This window comes from Aspergillus mulundensis, assembly GCF_003369625.1.
Source record: "Aspergillus mulundensis strain DSM 5745 chromosome Unknown scaffold_4, whole genome shotgun sequence".
Classification (NCBI taxonomy): Eukaryota; Fungi; Ascomycota; class Eurotiomycetes; order Eurotiales; family Aspergillaceae; genus Aspergillus; species Aspergillus mulundensis.
In genome coordinates, this window is record NW_020797892.1 from 2,039,233 (window position 1) to 2,063,509 (window position 24,277).

At 40.5% G+C, this 24,277-nt stretch overlaps 5 protein-coding genes across 5 annotated transcripts; 1 reads left to right on the plus strand and 4 right to left on the minus strand.

Annotated features, from left to right (window-relative positions):
* Window positions 1–1,388: 1,388 nt before the first annotated feature.
* Window positions 1,389–2,815, minus strand: DSM5745_05119 (aldo/keto reductase; the record flags this gene model as incomplete). The annotated part of the gene is made up of 5 exons (XM_026747135.1): window positions 1,389–1,679; window positions 1,761–2,337; window positions 2,406–2,486; window positions 2,540–2,626; window positions 2,691–2,815. The coding sequence occupies 5 exons, from the start codon at window positions 2,813–2,815 to the stop codon at window positions 1,389–1,391; spliced, it is 1,161 nt and encodes a 386-aa protein (XP_026604615.1).
* A 2,137-nt stretch (window positions 2,816–4,952) lies between these two features.
* On the minus strand, window positions 4,953–5,591 carry DSM5745_05120 (uncharacterized protein; the record flags this gene model as incomplete). The annotated part of the gene is made up of 1 exon (XM_026747136.1): window positions 4,953–5,591. One exon carries the CDS (start codon window positions 5,589–5,591, stop codon window positions 4,953–4,955), a length of 639 nt encoding a protein of 212 aa, XP_026604616.1.
* Window positions 5,592–11,297: 5,706 nt separating this feature from the next.
* DSM5745_05121 (uncharacterized protein) lies at window positions 11,298–12,433 on the plus strand (the record flags this gene model as incomplete). Its single annotated transcript, XM_026747137.1, has 2 exons — window positions 11,298–11,335; window positions 11,467–12,433. The coding sequence occupies 2 exons, from the start codon at window positions 11,298–11,300 to the stop codon at window positions 12,431–12,433; spliced, it is 1,005 nt and encodes a 334-aa protein (XP_026604617.1).
* Window positions 12,434–12,531: 98 nt separating this feature from the next.
* Window positions 12,532–14,412, minus strand: DSM5745_05122 (flavin-containing monooxygenase; the record flags this gene model as incomplete). Its single annotated transcript, XM_026747138.1, has 1 exon — window positions 12,532–14,412. One exon carries the CDS (start codon window positions 14,410–14,412, stop codon window positions 12,532–12,534), a length of 1,881 nt encoding a protein of 626 aa, XP_026604618.1.
* Window positions 14,413–15,699: 1,287 nt separating this feature from the next.
* Window positions 15,700–18,232, minus strand: DSM5745_05123 (phosphate transporter; the record flags this gene model as incomplete). Its single annotated transcript, XM_026747139.1, has 6 exons — window positions 15,700–17,161; window positions 17,220–17,551; window positions 17,615–17,722; window positions 17,792–17,903; window positions 17,978–18,099; window positions 18,176–18,232. The coding sequence occupies 6 exons, from the start codon at window positions 18,230–18,232 to the stop codon at window positions 15,700–15,702; spliced, it is 2,193 nt and encodes a 730-aa protein (XP_026604619.1).
* Window positions 18,233–24,277: the final 6,045 nt, after the last annotated feature.

A 24,277-nucleotide genomic window follows, 5' to 3' on the forward strand; every position in this document is an offset into this window, starting at 1 on the left:
TTTTTTACTTGCTAAAAAACTAGGGTAGCACCTAAAAAGGCTTTTTTTTTAGTTATAATAAAAAAAGGGCAACTTTTTATTTAGTAAAAAGTTTAATAAGTTTAAAAATTTATAAAACTATAAATTATACTATAATTTATATTTTTATACTAGGCATTATTAAAGCACCGCCTTTTTTTTTTAGTTATAAATAAATATTATATTTTATTTAAAGTGCTATAAATAATAAGTATAAAATACTAAATTTAATATATTAAATAATACTTTAATAAAGTTAAAAATAATAATAATAAAGCTATGTTTAATATTAATATTAATAATAATAATAGTATTTTATTATTATTTTTTTTTAATTTAGCAGCGGGTCACGGACAACCCTTTAATTAAAAAAAAAAAAATTATTAAGGCTAATATTTTTTTATTTAATATTACTAAAGCTAATTTACTATTAATCTAAAGTTAGTATCTTAAGTAACTTAAGCTTTAATTTTAGGCTATTAAAACTTAGCATACCTTACTATTATATTAGGCTATATAACTTAACTAGGTTATTAGTATTTAAGGTTTTAGCTACTAGTTAGGTAAGGCTAGGGTAGGCCCTAAGTATAAACTAAAGTAAAAACTTATATATAAAGTATTTAAACCTATATTTATTTTTTAATTAAAAATAGCTTAAGCGTAGCTTAAAAGTTTATAAAAATAGCCTTAAGGCCAGCCTTTTTTAAAATTTTTAAGTAACTTTTTTAGTGTTATCCAGCGGGGTTTAGAATACTTTATTTTTATTAGTTAAATTTCTTTGTTAATATCTTTATTATTAGTAAAGATCTTCGAGACTTGTCGGTCTTACATTAGGGCTATACCAGCACTATACTAAAAACACCCCCTCCGCCGGCATGGGAGTGATGTGGGCTGCGGGTCCACGGGTCCATCATCCTTCCAGGGTTCACCGTTGTCCGGATCCTGCAATCAAGCCTTGGGAGTTCTTGCCTTATTTCTGAATACCATCGGCTAAGGCAAACTGGCTTCGAGCATCTTTTCACTGCAAAGTGCCCCCTCTACTGGTTTGAGGTATACCTCGGAGAACAAAAATTCAGGAGCGGTGCTCCTGCTATTTCGGATGCCCATGTATCTACTATAGCAATGACAGCGAAGCCACCTGGGCAAGAGAAACCTTCCAAACCTTCTAGCAGGAAACGGACCTCTTGTCCAATTCCCACACCGTGGCCAAGTCAAGCAAGCCCTACACAGTCCATGTGCTCATGGGGATCATTATAGCAAGAGTAGAAAGCAAGCAAATGAACCCTATAAGCAATCTTATCTAAATTTCTGGCTAGAGCAATATATCAACCTGTCTATCCATAGCTTCCTCATCCGCAATTCGCTGCACTCTAATTCTCCCCCTCGCGATGCCTCACCGGCCCAGGCTGCGGCGGCGCATCAATCAGCGCCGAAGCCTGCGTAAGCCACACATCCGCCGCCGTATTGCGGCCCGTAAACTCCCTAAAGATGAAGTTCATCGGGAACCCAACGTCGAACTCGGTCGCGCCATCAATTTCATCCATGTCCTTGTCATCGAGCACGATGCCCAGCGCCTCAATGTTCGCCTTCAGGTGCTCGACCTTGCGCTGCCCGATGATCGGGAACACATTGGGCGTCTTGTGCATCACGTACGCAAGGGCCTGCGCAGCAAGAACGACCAGAAGTCAGCAGCAGACACGGGGGCGGTTACCGTAGGGTATGGTAGTGGAGGGGGGACGTACGATAGCATGCAGATTCGACCCCTTCCGCTCCGCAACCTTCTCCAGCGCCTCCGAGATCCGCACATCGCTCTGGCTCATCTCCGCGCCGCGCCCGCTCGCACCAGCCTCCTTGCTCTTCGCCTCGCGGGCCTCGCGGCCCTTGAACTTGCCGCCGCCCAGCGGCGCCCACGGCGCAATGCCCATCCCCTGATCGCGACACATGGGGACGATTTCCCGTTCCATGTCGCGGTACGCCGCGTTCCACTTCCCCTGGTACACGGAGAAGGGCTTGAGGCCGTGCGCGCGCGCGTAGTCGTTTGCTTTTACTACCACCCACGCGGGGGTATCGGAGACCCCTAGGTAGAGGACTTTTCCGGAGGTCACGAGGCTGTTGAGCCCGTGCATTACTTCTTCAACGGAGGTGGTGAAGTCCCACCAGTGTAGGTAGAGGACGTCGATGTAGTCTGTTTGGAGTTTGCGTAGGGAGTTGTTGACGGAGATGGTCATGGATTTGAAGCTGTTGCCGACGAAGTTGGATTGGAGGGGTTCGGTGGCGCGGTGGGAGGTGCGGTAGCCGGTTGTGTATTTTGTTGCGATACTGGAAGGAAAGAGGATTAGCCTGAGATTCTCTGAAGGTGGAGGGTAAGGGAGGTTGTAGGTGCGTACACCATCTGGTCGCGGTTCCCGCGCTTCTGCATCCACTCGCCGATCCATTTCTCGCTTTCTTCCTGCTGGTAGTTGTTTGCACTAGATGAGTATTAGCTTGCACAGGCAAGGGAGGAACGGAGAAGCAAACGTACGTGTCGATGAAGTTACCTCCGGCCTCGTAGAAGGCGTCAAGGAGGGCAAAGCTCTGCTCCTTGTTGCATTCGCCCATGAACTCCTTCCTTTAATTTGGGATTCATTAGCTTTGCCTTCAGGGAATACAGCAGGTGAGTGAAATTGACATACCAGGCATCGCCAAAGTTCATAGCTCCAAGGCATAGCGGGGACACCTTGACACCGGCCGAGGGAGAGAGGACGCGGTGGTAGCCCAGGAGGGTCGGCGGCTTCGGGGCAGGGGCAAAGATGGACATTTTGGACTTGATTGTGTAGTGAGTTATGGATTTGGGCAAGATTATGATTCTGGGTAGCTCCCAGGTCCTTGGGGCATTACCTTCTTATAAGACAGCAAATGATATCAGGACGTGGGACGATGTCTCCCGAGGTACACACTACGATGACGACGAGGACCCAGGGTCCTGCAGGTAGCTGACTGCTGCATAATCAGCAAAGGCTTATCCCCACGAGGGAGACAAGAAGGGAATTGTCAGTGGCAGGCCATGTGGATTAGGTTGGGGACATGTGGATAGCTTGCAGTGCATTGTATCCCCATTGGCCAATTGCAGTAAGCTGCTTACTGTGGGGACGGAGTTTATACTGCGGATATAAGGAGAAGTCATCAATGCAGCACAAGTCATCATGATGTAAGTGTACCACCATATTGTCCACAATTTATGCTCTGAGTCCAGTGGAATATGACCGCCATCTTCCCTGTAACCTGGACCTTCCATAGTTTCTCTCAGGTAACCTCTCAACTGGATAACCCTCGCAAATCCGCTTCAGAAGCCCGCCTCTTGCCAACCTCCAGCTTGGAAGTCGAGCGCTGCAGCAACATCCCCGGCCCTCCGGCTTCCCACCAGCCTGCCTTTCATTGTAATATTCTTGAAATTCATATCTCCCAGATCTGCACCGACAACGACACTGTTCTTCGACGCAAGTCCAACGCACATGATGATAGCCCAAGTCCTCTTCCCGATAAACGAGAGCGCCGGCGCGGAAACAAAACCCCATGCCCAGCAACCCGATCAGCAATCTTAATAACAGCTCCCACTGTAGGTATCAGGCGCTTTCTTAGAATCCACAAACGCCTCGGCGCCCATCTCAAGTGACAACGCGCGCTTCCCGTGTCAACAACAACGCCTTGCATCCATCGCCTTTGCAATCTACAGCCCTGGGTCCCAAGGCCCCCGCTCCCAATAGGAAAGACATCCCGGTTACCTGGCTTGAGCCTTAATTCTGCCAGAGGGCAGTACATCGTCGCGGCGCTGCACGTAATCGGGGCCGCGACCTCATCCGACACACCGCCAGGAACAGGCGAGGCATCCCGCGCAGGCGAGGTGATGTATTGCTGATATGTACTAGTCCTCATAAGCCCCGTATGCACGCCCTGCACAATGCATCTACCTAGGTAATGCATCTCCCTATGGTCCCAGCAGAGCTCACAGTTCCCAATTCTTGACGTTACCCCCGGCCTTCACGACTACGTTGCATATGATAGAGGAACTTTGACGAGGAAGCCCCGAGAGTTGGATATGCGCCTGGAAACTGGTCAGATCTGCGAATTCGCTTCCCCTTATCCAGTGCCGTGATCTGGGTGTTGTTTTGTTCATGGATATCCTGTTTCTCCCACAGACATGCATGATTGTGGTGACGCGTAAAAAGGGAGACAGGCTTCAATGAGTTGGGAAGATAGGTTATGGTATTATTTCGACAGTTGGAAGGCTTTCGTGCGATTATGAGCAGGAGGAGTTTTCTGTAGATGATCGTAGCACCCAGGTAAGATATTGGTCGGGTATGGACTCGACAAAGCCCTAGGTAAGAATATGGTAATGCCCTCTTAGCGATAGGTATTACTGTCACAATGCCATCAACATCAAGCCATCTTATAGGCAGAAATGAACATTGGCTATCCTTGTATGACCTACCCAGTATGAGTGGCTTTACGACGTATGCATTGTTCCTGAATCTCTACATCCATGTACAGGACAACAACACGCTCATCCGTGAATCTATACTCAGGTTGGATTTCAGAGTTAGGGCACAACTGATTAAATTGAGATCAGTTGGATCCGAAGAGCCAGACATTTGCTCTTGCAAGTATTGAGATACAATGTTAAGTAGGGATAAGTATTTGTTGATTTTGAACAATTGAACTACCTAGGTGGAAAAGCTTAAAGGTTGCGCCTACAAGATGCTAATATCGTTCTGATCCTGATACTGTCCTGAGCAATACACCGATCTCGGTTTAAGGGCTGAACAAGGAAATGGATAAGAAGAAAGATTCAAACACGTCCAGGTAAGAGAAAGTTGAAAACGGAAATGAGACGCTTGAACATGAATACGTAACAGACCACCATGCAAACAGGCAATCCCAACCCCTCCCTAACGTGTCTATATCTCCCCCTCTCCCCTAGCAAGGTACGCATCAAGCACAAACCGGTAATAGCGGGAAGAAAGCGTCACAGACACCGGCGTCCCAAACCGCAGCCACGCACCCCACAAAACCAGCACAACGGCATGATGCCCATTGCGCGCCGCCCGCCCAAGCGCATTCTCATCCCCGTCCCAACACCACCCAGCACGCTCGGCCCCGCGCGCAAGCAGCAATCGCACCATGCGCTCCGAGCCAATTCTAGCGGCGGTGTAGAGCAGGGGGTCACGTTTGCCCGTGTCGCGGAATGCGGCGATGGCGGCGCGGACTGCCTTTCTTCTCTGCGCGGGGTCTGCGATGCGCGCCTTCTGCCGTTTGATGGACCGCTCGATTTGTCGGCCTTGCTGGGGGCTGGTGCAGGGCGTGTTGATGTCTGCGCCGGCGTCGAGGAATGCCGTCGCTGTTTGCGGGTTGTCGTTGCGGACGGCGTGGGTGAGGCCGCTGGCGTTGTGGAGTTTGATGTTCAGTTTGATCATGCGGGGGGCGAGGAGGGCGTGGGTTGACTTGGTTGTCATTGCTAGGGCGAGGATGTCGGCTGGGGAGGAGGCGTTTTCGGCGATTTGGAGGATGAGTTCGCGGGGGAGGGTGGGGAGGGACATTTTCGGCAGTGGTTTTTTGTATCGGTTGCGGATTGCGTTGGTTTCTGGCGTGGATGGATGAGGAGATGATGATGCGAGACGAATGATGTTTCTCCGATGAAGAAGGGTTGATGGATAGAATGGAGGAAGAGATGAGAGTTGTTTGGAGAAAGAAGATCGTTTGGCTGGGGGAATGAGGGCTTATATAGTCGGGCATGACTAGTTCTGCAATTGAGTATAGCTTCTGGCTCACTCCCTGGGCTGGTCTAGAGGTTGACGGTGACTGATAGAGTGAATTATAGAGTGAATGATGGATGCTGTCTCCCGAGGTCTATCTGACATCAACAAGGACACCCCGTTTAAGTCACGTTACCAGTCATGCCCTATTTCATGATATTGGAAGAAGCAGGGCCAACCAGCATAGAAAATGGGAAAGTCGTGAGACCGGGGATCTACTAAGTGGGAAACAAGTTTAGGTAAGGAACTGCTATAACGTCGAGTGTCAGTTGTATATCGATATATCTGCAGCTGCCTCAACGCTGCCATAGTACTCCCTGAGCATCCATGGATCGACACCCACTAACAACGTCCCGGGGCAATGATACAAGGCTTGCCTAGCCTTGGCCCTCGCTTGGCCTTCGAACGTAGATGGCGGGCTGGTTTCAAAGAGGAAAGGAGTGTCTAGCCACTCACTCTAGCATTATTAATTTGATCTAGATTATACCAGCAGTTTCAGACGCAGTGCGGTATACACGAGCCGGCATAGCAGACTTTCACTCAGCCTCCAACGCGTCTTTCCTGCAAGCCGTATCATATCGCTTCCCTGAGAGCCCTGCTTCCATGTGGCCGTCTTAGTAAGACTCCAAGTAGATTACTCTGTAAGTAAGTAGATTACTCTGTAAGTAAGCTCGGCCGCTATCTTTTACTCTAGGCCTGCAGAAATCTGTGGCTAAAAGCTACGGTTTGTAATGAAAGTTCACCAGAGGATGCCATGGTGGAGGCTCTTCTCTGCCACTCTACTTCTTTATCTCTTTTCTGAGAATACGTCTTATATGGTCGCACTCAAGGTTCTGTTGCTGGTCCTTATATCTGGCTGGTTTGATATCAAGGCCGTCACATTTCAGACAGTGAACGCTTTGAACCAATAACCGCATGATATAACTTCTAGCATATCAATCAGTCTTGTCTTAGGCGTCTGCATTCTCGCGCTTGGCTCGAGAGATGGACTTGGTTGACTTGGTGGAAGTTGTTTGCTTTCAGGGTACGTTCAATACCTACGGCTCCGTTTAGTATGCTTTAGGGGTCTCCCAGCGACTACAGAAGCGATCGTCTAACATGTCAATTTTTTCAGCAGCAAGATTTTAAGACCGGGGAAGAACAACCCTTAGTCCACCATATATACTGCCGCACTGCGCCTTGTCCCTGGCCAGACCCACTGCAGCCGCAGCTCAGCCACGATCCAGGGCCAGGAACAGTCGCCAAGCACCTGCGAAAGTCTTGTATGGTTCCATAAATGCTTGAAGCAGAAGCAATGCTGTTCAGTACAGGACGTCTGGTGACTCTGGTCCAAAGTCCCATACTGAGGTCGATTTCTACTCCATTGCAGAATTGCAGTGTCGACTCACTCTCGGCATCTCCGTTTCCTGGTGGATTTTATGCATTTTATGCATATCGGCGGCCCCTTGCTGTGGCCGAGCGGGACTCGGGAGACTTCCGGTTCCCCATCTCCGTCCTTAGGGGGTCTTGCTGTCTTACTCTTCAGCCCTGCAGCTACGCTGCCACGGAGAGACTTGAATTTTCTGTCCGAGCTTGATCCCTTGTACTGGTACACCGGGACATCGTAACCTCCGTCTTTGGGTCCAGAATACGGGAAACGAGGGATGCATTTGGCGGAAGAAAAGCATAAGACACGTGTCTTGTGCCTTGCTTACTAGGCGGCATACGGTACGGCCATAAATCAGTCCGTCTCCGAGTCCGAGTCCGGTTCTTTCAGCGATCTTGCTCCTTGCTCAGCTCCAGCTCCAAGGTCCGTCTTTAAGTGCAAATATCGGCCGTCGGAACCGGGTGAATCGGTCAATCCGTTAGGGATGTTATAATGTCGACATTTGGAAGGAAATATCAGTCTATCCAAAATATTAAGGTTTTAAATATCAGTCCGGTTAAACATACACGTGACTTATAATGGGTTCACTCTAGCTAATTAAAGATTATAAATTAGCACTAAGCTTAGTTTATAGCTAATAAAATTTAAAAAACCCTTGGCTATAAAAAATATAATAAGACTAGCTACTAGTACACCACCATAATAAATATATATATTATAAATAAATATTAATTTTTTTATTTTTTAAGCAAATAAAGCCACCATAACTTAAATTTAGAATAATATTTAGGTTAAAAACACTTATAAGTTATTTTATACTAAAAATAGCAAAGTATTATTTTAATTTTTATTTTTTTTAATTTTTTACTAATTTTTAAAAAAGGCGGGTTTAATATAGGCAGTGTGGTAAAAAATATAATTCTTAAATAACTTAGTAATATAAATACCTTTTTAATAAGTGTTTAAAGCGCCCTTAATATTTTTAAAGTAATTAGTTAACTTTTAATTAAAATAGTGCTATATAATAAAAAAATTAAAAACTTTTTTATATAGCTATTTATACCAGTGGCCTCCCCTTCTTCGTGTATAAAACTTTTAAACTTTAAAGTTTACTTAAAAGGTATAATATTACCCCTTTTACACGCCAGGCCTTATTAAACAAATTACTTAATAAGTACTATAATTAATATAAGGTAAATATAAATTAATAGCTAAAAAATACCAAGTTTCTTAATATTACTATTAATAAAATTATTAATTAGTTTTTAAAGCATGTTATAAGCTTGTTATTTAATACCCTAATATATAGCTTTTTTTATACCCTTAAAAAAATTATAGTTAGAGCCTTTAGTGTAAAAAAAACTACAAGATAAATTTATTAAACTTTTAAAAATTACCTTATAAATAAAAAGAAATATAATCCTAATATAAATATTAATTACTAGTGCTTTAACTTTATCTTTACTAATACCTATAATATTATAAAGGTAGTTTAAAATATACTACAGGCTAAGGCTAAGTACTTTTATATTTTTTTTATTAATTATAACTCCCATGGCCTTTAGCTACTTATAAAAAATTTTTTTTTTTTTAGTAAGATTAAAAAGGTTTTTAAAAACATTATATTAGTTATTTCTTACTTTAAAAACTTTTTAAAGTAATTAGCCTGGATTTATTATTACTAAAAAAAAAAAAAAAGGTAAGGTAAAAACTTTTATTACCTTAGTAATTACTTACTAGGGAACTTAGTTTAATACTTTAAAATTTATATAAAGATCTAGTGTTACTTTTTGCTAGTAAATTTTAACTTTTAAAGTTATAAAGGCTTTAAAATCTAATAATAAAAAAATAGCTATTATAAGCGGTGTTGCCATAATTATTAACTTTTTTAAGTTTTAAATAAATTTAAAGAATTTTTTTTGTTTTCTAGAGCCAATTTACTAAATATAAATTAAATTTAAGTATTAAAAGGCTAATATTATAACTATAAGTACTTTATTTTTTTAGTTATATAACTACTAACTTCCTAGGTTATAAAATATTAGCTATAAATCCGCTTAATCCTTTTTAAAAGTATTAAAAAAATATTATATAAAACTAATTTTTAGGAGTATCTTGCAAAGGCTTTATATGCTAATTTTAAAAAATACTTTAGCAAGCAGGTAACACCCCTTTACTAGGCCGCTTACTATCTTAACCCCCGTAATATTTCTACTTTATTAAATAAGCTAGTAGCTAATATAATTAAAAAGGTGTTTTTTATATTTACTATTAAAAAAGCTTATAATAAGTTTACTTTATATTAAGTAAAAAAGGCGTAATTTTTTTTTATAAATCTTTAAAAAACCAAGGACCCTTTAGTATTTTAAATGTAGTTTATAAGTTTTTTTAACTAAATACCTCTTAAAAAGCCTCTTAAATAGCTTTAAAACTAACTATTTTAAACTTTTAATATAATACTGTTTTGTTTCTCTCCTACCTTGCCATTTAACTTATTTATATAACTACTAACTTAGTTTTTACTAAGCAAGCCTTTTCTGCCATAAACAACACCAAGAATAAGTAAAAATTTTATTTCCAGGTTAAAAAAGTAAACAAGCTAGTATATTTTTATATAAATATAAAAGCTTTAAATTTTATACCTATACCTTTACTTATAAATAGCCGTACAAGCCGCGATATTAAGTATAAATTTACCTAACTAGTAAAAAAAAAGGATAAAATAGCTTATAACTAGCTATTTTATAAAAATCTTTAAATTAAAAGGCTGCTAAGTAATAAAAATATAATTATTTTTAAAAAAAAGGTCACTACTAAGCGTAAAAAAAAAATATTATTTATAGCGCCTTAAGTAGCTAAAAAACCCTGGCTTTTAGCTGCTAATACTATATATAAGGCTAATAACTTTAACTAATTACTAAAGCGCTTTAAAAGCACTGTAGTAATTACTTTAAAAGCGCTGCAGTAATTACTTTAAAAGCGCTATAAAAAGCGCTTTAAAAGCGTTATAAAAAGCGCTTTAAAAGCGCACCCAAAAGTTTTTAATTTTATATTAAATTTATATATAAACCAAAACTTTAAAAGGCGCTTTTAAAAGCGCTTTAAAAGCGCTTTAAAAAGCACTTTTAAAGCACTTTAATAGCGCACCTAAAAATTATTAATTTTATATATAAATTAAAAAGTTTTTATAATCTACATGTGCGCCTTTTAAATTAGGACTAGTTATTACGTGCAGCCCACCTGCTATACCCTATATAAAAGGTAAGCGCTAATTAGACATTCGCGACCTCGAAATGTCTGTCATGTCAACATTTAAGGCGGCGAATGTCGACATGACATTTGTCATCTTACATCCCTACAATCCGTGTATCCATTATTGATATTTTTGGACCTGCCATCCGTACCCACAGTTTCAGCCTCAGGATCGGTCGAATTCTGTCACGTCTCGAATAAACTCGTTCGTCGTACTCGTATCCGACCGATCCCCGTCCGCAGGCACCAGCTTTCTATCCATGGTACTCCGTCCAGTACTTCCCCAAACAGCAAGAAACTCGAACACGAGCACGAACTCGAATCCTTGGGACTTCAGGCAACACAATCAGGCAGGGGCAGGCTAAAAAAGCAACGAAAAGGAACAAGCTCATCTTACTGCGCACCCAATCACAGCAGCCATCCGCTGACACGAATACGAACGGGCCCATTCCAGCACCCTCTTGGCATCCTTAGCGGCAGGCTAGCCTACGAGGTGCTTACCGGCTTCGTTTGCGATGTTCGTCTGACATGCACTGTCTCCAGCGCAGGATGGGGATTCGGTCGGTCGGGGATTCGGCGATGAGACGGCGACGGGGTTTGAGCTGAGATCCGCCATGGAGTCTGGTTCTTTGTTAGGCTTCCGTATTCACGTTTATTGATGACGGATCTATAAGTACCGGACGGCCCCAAGACTCCGTAAGGCTGATTTAGTCCATCGTTAAGTCATTCGTTTGCCCCAGCTTGGCTGTGCTGCGCCCAGGCTGCTTTTGACGTCGACGGGGTTATATAGTCGCTTCCTCGTCTCTGCTTACGATTACCACTGGATTCTCTATTTCCATTTCACGAGCAAAACTTTTATCAAGATCGTCAACATGAGCAGATCGAAAGACTCTCCCGACTCAAGCTCGAGGTACCCCTCCCTTCCCCACACCATACACCCTCTCCCCTCTCTACAGTCTACAGTCTACAGTCTACACTGCTCTATTCCCCTTGCTCGAATCAATCCATGCATTCTAATCCTAATCCCAATTAATCGTCTAGCGCAATCTCCACCCCCCAACTCTTCGCCCTCGCCCACCCACCCCCGAAATCCTCCAAAGCGTCCAAATCCAAATCCCCCCGCCTGCGCCTCTCCTCCCGCCTCCTCCTGCAAATCCAGCAATCCTCGCCCGGACGATCGCGCGCAATCCCCATCCTCGAACTCTACCAACCATCCACATTCGGGAAGACCATCTCAACCCCGGGGGCCGAAAATGGGCACGGAAGCCACAAGGTGCACGGGCGCGATCTGTACCTTACCATGAGCGAGATGTACACGCATCTCAAGCGAGAACGAGACGGGCCGGTCAAGGTCACAAAGCCGCGCTCTGGATCCGGAGGGTCAACTTCAACGACCGGCGCAAGCAGTTTCCGCAAGTCGAAGTCGAGCGCGGGCGGCGACAGTTCGGCCGATGAGGGGACGGGCGAGTGCAAAGCGATCCGACCGCGGAGCTCACACAACAACGGAGAAAGAGAAAAAGAAAGCGAGCAGGACGACGTCGTCGCCGTAATCCACACCTCGCCATCGCCGCCACCCAAACCAGCGACAACCGCACCCGCACCCGCCGACGCAGCCCTCTTCTTCCCGCTCACAAACCAAACCTGGACCGCGACGGCGCACGGCTCAGGACACTACCGCTTCGTCTGCGAAACGAGCGCCATAATCTTCGAGTGGGAGAAGAGGCCGCCCTCGCGGTCGGGCTCGGCTGCCGCAGCGGCGGAGAAAGCGGCAGGTGATGAGGGCGACCGGTTTGCGCTGAGCGTCTCTGTCTCGGACGCGACGTCACCTGCCAAGAGGCCTTGGCTGGCGCAGTTGACGAAGCGGGGGATTCGTGTTGGGGGGTTGGAGGCGTGGCGGGATGAGCCGGGCGTTCGGGCGTTGATGGGTGGTGGCGACGGGGCTGGGCTGTATACGCTTATCTTGACGATGGGGGTGTGGGTTGCTAGGGGGGAGGGGTGGGTGAACTAAATGATTCCCAGAATCTCGGAAGATCTTGCTGTAGTTTGGCTTGTTTAGCGTATACCCATTTTCAATTCATCACTGTCGCCTCTCTATCAGACGTTTCTCTAAGATAGGTGATTCAACCCCTCTTCAACACCCACAATCTGCAGCGCCAGCAGCAACGAGTAATACCGACACAGCGCCAGATTCCCGCCCATGAACCAGAACCCGGGGTGTCCTGTCTTCTGCCAGATCGTGCGCATCTCGCCTTCAGCATTCAGACCCCAGACACTATCCACGCGGTCCGCGACCTCATCGCCAAAGATCCGCCTCGTCTGCGTATGCATGTTCTTGTACCCCGTTGCAAAGACCAGCTCGTCCGCCTCCAGCTCCGAGCCATCGCCGAACCTGATTCCAGATGCAAGGATCTCAGCGATCTCCTGTCCCTGCTTCACCTTGATCTTCCCGTCCGCGATCAGCCGTCCAGCGCCGACTTCGATCGTGTATCCCCCGCCGCGCTGCCAGTATTTCATCAGCAACCCTGCATTGTCAGGCCCCATGTCGACTTTGAAGCCGGCGTTCGCAAGACCGGCCAGGAACTCCTTGTCGTGCTGGTTCTGAAGCCCCGTGATCTTGACCTGCTGCGCCTTGAATTGTTCCGCGGGGATACTGTAGAGGAAGAGGTCGGCGTCGTGGACCGGAGGCCCGTTCTCTTCGTAGAGCCCCTTGAGTCCGATATCCACGATTGCCGACGAGGAGATGACGCAGGTCGAAGAGCGCTGGACCATGGTGACATCGTATCCCTTTTCATAGTAGTCCTGCGCGATATCGTGCGCTGAATTGCATGATCCGACGACGACGGCTTTCTTCTTCGCCCCTTTACCTTGCCCAACTTCGGTAGCCCCGTCGAACTCCGAACTATGACAGATCCGACCCTTGAACCCCTCAAGCCCCTCGAAATTCGGCAGATTCTTCTCCCCCGAGTGCCCCGTCGCCTGAATAACATGTCTAGGCCGAAGAACCCTCTTCTCACCTCTCCCATCAACATCCCTAACAACCTCAACCGTCCACTCTTTCTTCTCCTCACTCCACCTAACCCCTTCAATATTGGTCGAAGTCCAAACATCCAACTCCAAAAGCTTAACATACGCCTCAAAGAACTCGGCAAGCTTATCCTTCGGCGTGAAAACCGGCCACGTCTCCGGGAACGACACATACGGCATATGGTCGAACCAGACGGGGTCGTGCAGGACGAGCTGGTGGTACCGTCTGCGCCAGTTATCGCCGACGCGGGTTTCCTTGTCAATAACCAGACAATCCACCCCGAGCATTCTAAGGCGCGCCGCGATCGTTAGGCCCGATTGCCCGGCGCCGACAATGAGGACAGTCGGTTGGCGGTCCCCGGCTAAATTCAGCGATTCATCGCGGCGGTCTTGCCAGTTTGAGCGTCCGGTGCGTGCGCCGTGGACCGCGCCGAATGGGCGGCGCGTATTGATGCGCTCTTCGTGGCCCGTGAGTTCTTGGAGGACGGTGTAGAGGGTGTAGATCGACCAGTTCCCCTCTGACTCTGCGAGACGGATAACGCCGCGACCGGACCCGATGGCTGTTGTCACGGTGATGAAGAATTGGATGCCCGTGACGTCGCCGAAGGCATCGATTGCGGTGACTTGGGGAGCGCGGAACGGGCTTGAGGCGTCGAGGGAGATCTTCACCTGCGCTAGCTTCTCGTTTGGGACTTCAGACAGAAGGGAAGAGATGGCGTCGCGCCCCTTTGCGGTGCGGAAGTCCCATGAGAGGCAGAGGTGGTCGCGCCAGAAACTGCCTTCTTCCAGGAAGAGGGATGATATGTCGCTGGTGTTGGAGGCGGATAGCGCATCGTTGAGTTTCGAGAGGGTGGCTTCGGCGATGGCGAGCGCGTTGATGGCTTCCTTTGGGGTGGTGCAGGATGCGGGGAATGTTCCGACGGGGGTGTTGAAGGAGCCGGGCTCGATTTTTGATGCGGACATCCTGCCTCTGTGCTTTTCGGTTGTCGCTCGTCAGTGGATATGATAGGGGAAGGAGGGGAGATGTGTTAGGTGGGAGTCTGGAGAGGTGAAGAGGGGATATTTATAGTTCATTACCCCGCTCCCCAGGCCCGGCCACCCCAGTTCCTTCCAGTTGGATTCCGCTCCGACGATCGTCTAATCTGGAATTCTGAATACTAATCAAGGCCGTCAGACACAGAGTTGGCTATACCGCATCTCACGCATCGAGCTAGCGGCCTCCGTCCGATGAGATTGTCAGATTGTGGCTAGACCCTTAGGTATGCCCCGCCGTGCCTGAGCCACAAAATGCCTGAATGGGTTTGGCGGGGTGACTCGGTGCATGCCCTGCAGAACTATCTCACTTAGGGGATTCTATGTGCTTCGATGTTGTGTTCAATGAATCTCAGGATGGAAGGCAGATAGCTCTGGGTGACGGGTCTGTGGCAATGTCGGTATGCACATCGTAGACTAACAATAGTCACATCTTGAGCAAACTCAGCCCATATTTCTTATGGAGTAAATGGCAGTCTACTCCATAGTTCACCTTGCTCCTGCTGCTGCTAGCCTGCTGCTGCCGTAAAGCAACTTCGGCTCAACCTGCCTCTCCTGGCTTGGACGAGTCATCTGCATTTGCAAAATTCGGGGTGAAGAAGTGAAAATAAGCGTATCTAGTAAACCGGTACTTTATCCGCACCTGATCTTCCAGGAATCCGAATATTCTAACAATGCGCATCGTTGTTCTGCTAAGTCAGTCAAGCAGAAATATATTTTATGGCACAGCGACCCGCCCGTACCTGCGCCACTGAACCAGCCGCTTCGATCCAAACAACCGACCCAATCGCGCTTACGGATCTCCAGAGTGAAACTGAAACAAGCGTTCGATTCCATGGTTCCAGTGCGATTATCGAGATTTACTTTCTACTCTTGGTGTTTGGCATATTCATGCTAAATAAATGTTCTCTTACAACAAGAAGCATCATTGGTCTAGTGGTAGAATTCATCGTTGCCATCGATGAGGCCCGTGTTCGATTCACGGATGATGCATCCCATCTTCTTTTTGCTTTTGCTACTACCTATACAGCGTGGACCTCTATCCATATGGACACCCACAAGACCTACGCAGCTCTGGACTTTTTGCCCCCGGCACCACTATACCTACACCATCCACACCGTCACAGTTAACGCCAAAGCCAAGTGAACCAGTACAAGAACAGGGTATCATTCAACCAAAAGCAACATATATACAAAAACAACCCACAGGAAAAGCCATCACCTCCGCACCCCGGCAAACCGACTCTTCCACCCCCTCCTCCCAAACCCCAACGTCTCCAGCGTCTCGGCCCTCCCCCCCCAAAGCCTCCCCTCCCCATCCCGTCTCTGCGTCGGCGGAATCCAGAAATGCGTGACCCCCGCCCCAATAACCATACACGCACTGAACACAATAAGCATGTACCCATGCCGCACCGTCTGCTCCTCCCCAGGCCCCGAGCCAAACTTATAATACGCAGACAGCAGCTGCACAAGGATACTCCCTAACTTCCCCGCCCCCGCCGAAATCCCATGACACGTGGCGCGATACCGCGTCGGGAAAATCTCAGCGGGGATCATATACGTCGTTGTATTGGGGCCGAAATTAAACAGGATTTGCCCGAGCACGTACAGCGTCACGGCGACGGGGCCTTCCTTGTGCACGGTGATGAACATGGAGCCAAGGGCGATGAAGTGCGCGGCCAGCGCGAGGAAGCCGTACTTCTGCAGCGCGACGCGGTCGAGCTTGTGGATTGTCGCGAGCATGAGCACGCCGCCGACGAAGGAGCCGATGTTCAGGATGATCAGGCAGTGCGTGCTGGTGTCGCGGAACATGGTGTAGATGTCGGTTGCTCCGGTGTCGTCTGTCATCCAGGGCGGGGACGGGCCGGAGATATTCAGGCTGTCCCAGGTCTTCGCGAGGAATTGTGGAGAAGATAGCCCGATGCCGTAGAAGCCGAAATCGAGCAGGAGCCAGGAGAGCGATGTGGCTAGCAGCGTGCGCCAGTTGCCCTCGGCCCAGAAGTACTGCGTTATGTCGGCTTTTGTGAGGCGCCAGTGGCTGTTTAGGGTTGCGGGTTGGAGGAAGGAGGAGGCGTCGCCGGGGTATTGGGATGGGGTGCGCTCTGTGTAGGTGTAGGAGTGTGCGTAGTCGTCGACGGACATGGAGCGGATGGTGAGTGTGCCGCTTTCTGGTGCGGTTGTGCCTGGTCCTGCTGCTGCGGGGATAGCGGGCGCGGGGAGAACGATCTCGTTCCAGGGGGCAATGAGATTGATATCGTTGAACGGGTTGGTCATATTCGCGGTCGGGGAGGTCATATTGAATGCGGATGCGCCTGAGCCTGGCGTAGGATGGACATACCCCATCTCGACCTCCGGCGAGCCCATCGAACCAGGCGCAGGATCGCTGAACAGATTCGTCGCATCAAACTCGGCCTGCACGGGATCGTCTTCAATCTCCAGTAGAAACCGCGGACTCTCAGGAATCAAAAATCGAAAGAACGTCGCGATCACGCCGGGCACAACGCCTATCCCCACAACCCACCGCCACATTATATCGACGGTCCGCGTTGTATCCTCGAACCCCTGCCTCTTACTCACAACGACAACAATAAGACTAACCAGATTCCCGGCAATCTGACCAAGCGGCTGCATGAAGAAGACAGACGCGATCATGCGTGCGCGGTGGCGCGTTGGCGCGAACCTAGGTACACTCCATCAGCAACCGCAACACAAATCAGCATTTAAAAACCGGGACATACTCAGACGTAATCACCGCACTGAGCGGATAATCCGCGCCGACCCCAATGCCCACAATCACGCGCCACCAAACCAACCACGCAAAGACACTCATGCTGCCGTGCGCGCCGTCAGAGGACATCGCCACGCCCAGCGTCGACGCAATCAGCAGCGCCAGCTCAACGCCGTACATCTTCTTCCGCCCGTTGCGGTCGGCGAGGTACCCGAAGAGGACTTGGCCGAGGAGCGTGCCGGCCAGCGTGGCGATGTTGATGCAGGTTAGGCGGAAGGAGGACGTGTCGTCGTGCCAGTAGACGTAGGAGATCATGGGGAGGGCGATGTTGGAGGCGAAGAGCTGGATTAACACCTGTTAGGGCCGGAGGAATCTAGGGATATGGGAAAGGGAGGGCGAGCGTACGGTGTATCCGTCCAGGAAGAAGCCGACGCCGGCGACGAGCACAACGACCCATTGGAAGGACTGGCGGTCGATGGTCTCGTAGATTTGGCGGGTGCGGACGTGGCGGTCCTTCATGGAGTCATGATCAGTATTTCCATATAAACCATATAACTGTCGAGGGGGTGGACATGTACATACCTGCTCATGCTCGAAATCCCGAGCGCGGTCGGTCTTATACAGCCGCGAGCGGAATTTACCCATGTTGATGTACAAACCAAACCCGAGTTTGGTTCCAGTTGCAGTCGCAGTTCTAGGTACGGTTCAAATAGCAAAGTCTTGGGATCAAAACGAAGGAACGACAAGAAGGCTTGTCAGGTGAAGCACAACCATTGACGCATGCCACGGCGGGGTATAGCGGCCAAGGACGAGCGGGCGAGGGCGTAACAGGAGACAAAGAAAGACAAGACAAGACAAGGATAGAGACAAGAACAAAGATTCGAGAAGATCTGGAAGATGTCAGTCAAGTGGCCCTGGCACCGTCTGCTTTGCCCTGCCGAGACCGAGTCAAGTCAGCCCACTTACCTGAGCCAGCCCACGCTTGAGCCTGAGCCTTACGGAGCAAGCTCGAGCTGGAACCATGGTGCGCCGCACATATAGCTCTGCAGCCTGCTGATTTGCCGAGTCATAGTGCTCGTGCTCGTGCTCGTGCTCGTGCCCGTGCCCTGTGTGGGCCCTCATGTCCAGGAACTTGAAGCGATGCAGGTACGGAGGACTAAATTGACAAATGCGCAAAAACTCCACTTGTAGTATAATACTATATATTTACTTAGTATTTTATTAACAAAAAATTAAATATACCATAACTTACTTAGTTTTACTATATAATTACTTATTTTAAGTACTATAAAAAGGTGCAAGCTAATACTTAAATAAAATAAAAATACTTAAATACTTAAATACCTAAATGCCCGTAGTGTAGTATCCCTTAATTAATTATATAAAAATAAAAAAAATTCTTAATTTAAGTTAATTAAATTTTTTGCCTTTTTTTTTAGGTTTAAGTTAATTAAATTTTTTATATTACTTATAATAAGCCTTTTTTATATAGGTTTACAAGTAGCTTATTTTTAATAATAACTTTAAGGTTAATTAAAAATAGTTTATAATTTTACTTTTTAATAATTATTTTATATAATATATATAAGAGTATTATCTAGCTATTTATAATTAATATAATACCTATTAAATATATTAAAAAGGTAAATATATTTTATAAAAAAAAAAAAATTATTTAGGTATTAATAATACCTATATAAAATACTTATTTTTTTTTTAAAAAGTAATTAAAAGGGTGTTTATATATAAGTCCTAGTATAATATTATTTAATTAAGCCTTATATTATTATATATAATAATTATTAACTTACTTAAATAAGCTATTAACTATTTTTATATATAATTATAATAAAACCAGGCTAACTTTTAATTTTTAATAAAAAGTTTTAAAGGCTAACTCACGGGAGTTTATTAAAAAATATACTTAAAAATAATACTTAAATTTATCTTTGGCTAAGCCAGCTTAATATTAAAATAAGTAATAAATTTAAAAATTATTATATATTAAATAGCCTTAAAGGTCTTATATAAAACCTTTCAAAAGCTATTATTAGTATATAAAATTATTAGCTAGTATTTAACTAGTATAAGGTATAAAATATTTAATATTTTATAAAGCTTAAAGGGCAAAGGTAAAAAACTAAAAAAAAAAATTATATATTAATTTTTAGTAATATTATATACTAAAATAGCCTTAAAAATCTTATATAAAATTTTTAAAAGCTATTACTAGTGTATAAAGTTATTAACAAGTATTTTAAAGTAACTAAAAAAAAATTACTTATTAATTTTTAATAACATAGTATACTAAAAATAGCCTTACTTAGCTATTCTTATATAAAAAAACCTTATAAGGGCTATTACTAGTATATAAAAGGTTAGCTAATATCTTTTTAAAATAAAAAATAAAAGGTAAAGGGCCAAATATATGCCATTATATTAATAATAATTAAAAAAAAAAAAAATAATAAGGCCTTAGTATATTATATTACTTAATTATAATTACCTAACTAAATACCTTAAATATTTTTATATAAAACTAGCTACTTTACTTTAAGAACTTTATTTTTATTTACTAGTATAATTTATAACTCTAGGCTTAATTTTAGCCTTTATATAAAGGTAACTTTATTTTTAATTCCCGGCCTTTATATAAAAACTAAATAACTTTTAGCCTTTATATAAAGGCTAAAATTAAGCCTAAAGTTATAAATTTTACTAGTAACTTGTTATCACCGTTATGGTGTTGCAACTGCGCAATATTGTAATAACACAATCCGGCGGCCTAAGGCCGCCGGGCGGAGGAATATTAGCACTAAATTAGCTATGTATTAAGGTAGCGGCTAGTTATATAATATATAAAATATTAAGTTTAACTTTAAACTTTAACTTAAAAAATTAGTAATTAGTTTTTACTATAAATATATAATGCCTTTTTTATTATAATAATTTATATTTTTTTAAGCTTATTATAATATATAAACATAACTTATAATTTTAATTACTTTTTTTTTTTAAAAAAAAATTTATTTTATATAATAGCTAGGTAATAAACTTAATCCTAAAGGCTAATAAATAATATTTTAAAAAAGTAATTATAAACCTTAACTTAATAACTAACTAAAGTACCTAAAAAAAATTTATAAACTTTAAATTAAAAAATCCCAAGGGCGCCCCTATTATTAAATCTTAAATTATATAAAAAATATTAAAATATAAAAGGCCCGCCCAGGGGCAAGAAAATAAAAATAATAAAAAAATTATTAAAAAACTATAGGTAATACTAAAAGTAATTTTAATAAAAAAAAAAAAATTATAAAAATAAGAATGCTGTAAAAAAAAAAAACACTAATAAATTTATACCTAAATTAAAAAGGCACGCTAATAAATTACAAGGGCTAAAGCTAACTAATAAATATATAATATACTTATTTAATTTATTAAGTAACTAATAGTCCCGCGTTAAATAGACTTTAATAACCTTATAATTTTAAAAAAAATTATTAAAAAAATTATAATAATAATAATATAATTTAAAAAGGACTTTTTAAAAAAATTATTATTTATAAAACTATACTAGGTAAATAATATTAAAAAATTTAATAATTAAAGTTAAATATAAAAACATACTTTAAAACCTTTTTAACCTACTACCTAAATAATAGCTATAAAATATTTTAATTTATTAAATTTTTAATAAAGGACCGCAGGCGGGAATAATTTAATATTTATAAAATAAAAATTATATTTACTTAAAAAAAATTTTTTAATATATTAATTAAAATAATTAATAACAAGATAATGCTAGTTAATAACTTGCTAATTAAATAAGGTAATATAAAATAGTAATTATAGCAAACTATTAAGTAATTTATATAATTACTAAACTAAATTAAGAAATACCTACCTTATAAGTATAAAAATAATTAGTATTAAAAATACCTATACCAAAAAATCCTGGAGAATATATAAAAAAAGTTTCTTATTTATAAATACTAAGAGCTAAAACATTATAATAACTATATATTATACTTAATAAGTATTAAAAATAACATGCTTAAGTAAAAAAAAATAATCACGGAAAAAAAAAGAAAGTTTCTTAATTAAACTTATATAAGGCTATTAGTAACTAAAGTTAGGGTACTTTTTACTACTAAAAAAAGTATAAAAGTAAATACTAGTATAAAATAACCTAATAATTTAAATAATTTTTTATTTATAAAAAAGCTATACCTAGGTAAATACCTAAATTATAACTATACTAAATATTTTAAGTAATATTACTAGTTACTAGGTAAAGGTTAAAAAAAAAAGCACCTTTATAATAATAACCTTTAAGTAAATTTAATAATATAAAAAATATAAAACCTTAAAGCTTTGCGTAATACAAGCTTTAAAAATTTATATAAAATAAAAAAATACACCACGGGCCTAGGTAATCTAGGTAAAAATAAAAAAAAAAAATAAAAAATAATAATATATAAGGGTTTTTATTAACTTTAAAATAAAAGTAAATTTTATAAACTAGCGCTAGGCAAAATCCTACTTAATATAAAGTAAAAAATTAACTTATAAAGTACGTGTAGTTAATAGCCACATGGTAATATTTTATAGAAAATATATATTTATAGTTTATGCTAGAGATTTTACGTGTAATATATAGTATTATTAGTAAAACTTTAAAGTTATTAATATTAATAATTATAATATAATTTTAGGATTTTTATAACTACTAGCCGCGATGCCCATTTTAAATTAATAAACTAGTAATTAAATATATAGTTAAAAAGTAAAGTATAATTTTAAATATTTATAATATATAATAATAGCATAAAAATGCGCTATAAAAATTACTATAAAAGTTAAAGTACTTTTAGTATAAATTTTTAAGTAAAAAAACCATGTTATAATATACCTTAATAAGGTAAAGGTTAAAAAAATCCTGCTACCTAAATAATATTATAAATATATAAATATATTTTTTAAAATAAAAGTAAATATTTTTATATTTTATTAATTTTATAATTATATAATTAAGTTATAACCTAGTGCTAAGCCTTTAAGTAAGTATATTTACTTATTATTTTTAAAAAAGCTTAAGGTTCTACGCGAATATATTAAAAAAGTATTTAAAAAAGGCTAAATATACTTATTAAAAAGCCCTGCGGGAGCTTTAGTATTATTTATATTAAAAAAAAATAGTAACCTATATTTTTGCGTAAACTATTAAGGCCTAAATACTATTATAATTAAAAATATATACCTATTACTACTGCTTAACACAACCCTTAACCATTTAAAAATAGGAAAAATTTTTATATAGCTAAATTTATAAAACACGTACTATAAACTTTAAATTTATAAAAAAAATAAGTAAAAAATAGTATTTAAAATATAATTTAAACTTTATAAATACTAAGTTATACTATTTAAACTAGTAAATATACTAATAATATTTTAATCCTATATAAACCGCGCCCTAGCTAAGCTAATTAATATAATTTATATTACTTATTTAAATAATATTATTATTTTTTTAAAAAACAAGAAAAAATATAAATAATATATATAAATAATTCTTAAAAGATTACATAATTTTAAGCTATATATAAAAATTAGTAAATGCTTGTTTTATATTAAAAAAATTAACTTTTTAGGCTTTATTATAATTACTAATAAAATTAAAATAAAACTAAAAAGAGTCCAGACTATTATAAAGTGGCTAATACTAAAAAATATAAAAAAAATAGTATTTTTCTTAGGATTTTATAGCTTTTATTAAAAATTTATTAAAAATTATAGCTAAGTCGCGGTAGCATTATTTAATTTTATAAAACTTAATATAATTATAAAATACCTACTAAAAAAAAGGCCTTAAAAGTATTTAATATATTACACCTTAAATTTATAAAATAGCTATTATTATAATACTTTAACCTAAAATTACGCATGTAGTTATAAACTAACACCTTAGGGTATATTATTACTAAAGTATTATTTTAATTAATAAAAAATATATAATAATACTTAATTACCTTTTAGTTCTATAAATTAAAAAATATAAAAACCTAGTATAAAACCCATAACTTTAAGATACTTATAATTATAAAATACTTTTAAGTTTAAAGACACTACCTTAAGGGTAGTAAATTTTTTATTAAGGTGCTTATAAATTATAATAATTTATAATAATTTATAATAACCAAGAATTTAACGCGAAAATAAATATAATAAATTAAAAAACTTATAACTTTTAATTTTATTATTAAACACTACCCAGGGGCAAAAAACCTAATAAATACTTTAAGTAAAAAAGTGGACTACATCCCTAAAAAAAAAAAAAAAAGCTATAGGCGGGATAGTTTTTTATAAATTATAAAAGTAATTAAATAACTAACTATTATTATACCTAAAGTTTAAATTATAACTTAATATATAAGCTACTATAGTAAATAAAAACCTGTATATAAATAAATTATAATTAAGTATTATAAAATTACTCCAGGTAGCCTAAAAATATAATAAAAAATTTAAAAAAATAAAAAATAACCTTATAAATTTAGACTATAAAAAAAACCTTAAGTATTAAAAAGTAATAAATAATAACTTATTATACTTTAAAAATTAAGTTTACATGCTAAAGTTAATAGCACTTTATAAAAAAATTATAAAGGTAAATTATAATAAACCCCAAGGTAGGTATTAAAATATTAATATAACTATTATAAATATTTTTTAAAGGTATTATTAGCTAGATATAACCAAATATATTAAGAAATATATTAAAAAGTATAATAATTACTAAAAAATCGCGGTTTATAGGCATAAACTATATAAATTATTAAAATTACTAAGCCCACCAAGGGCACCCGCAAAATAAATTAATATAAATTTTATTATTAATTTACCACCTATAAAATATAATAAGCGTGTATATAACGCCATTCTAGTGGTGGTTAAGATATATATTAAATTTATATAATATATTTTATACTTAAAGAATATTAACATAAAATAACTTATAAATACCCTTATAAATAATATTTTTTACTTTATTAATATACTAAA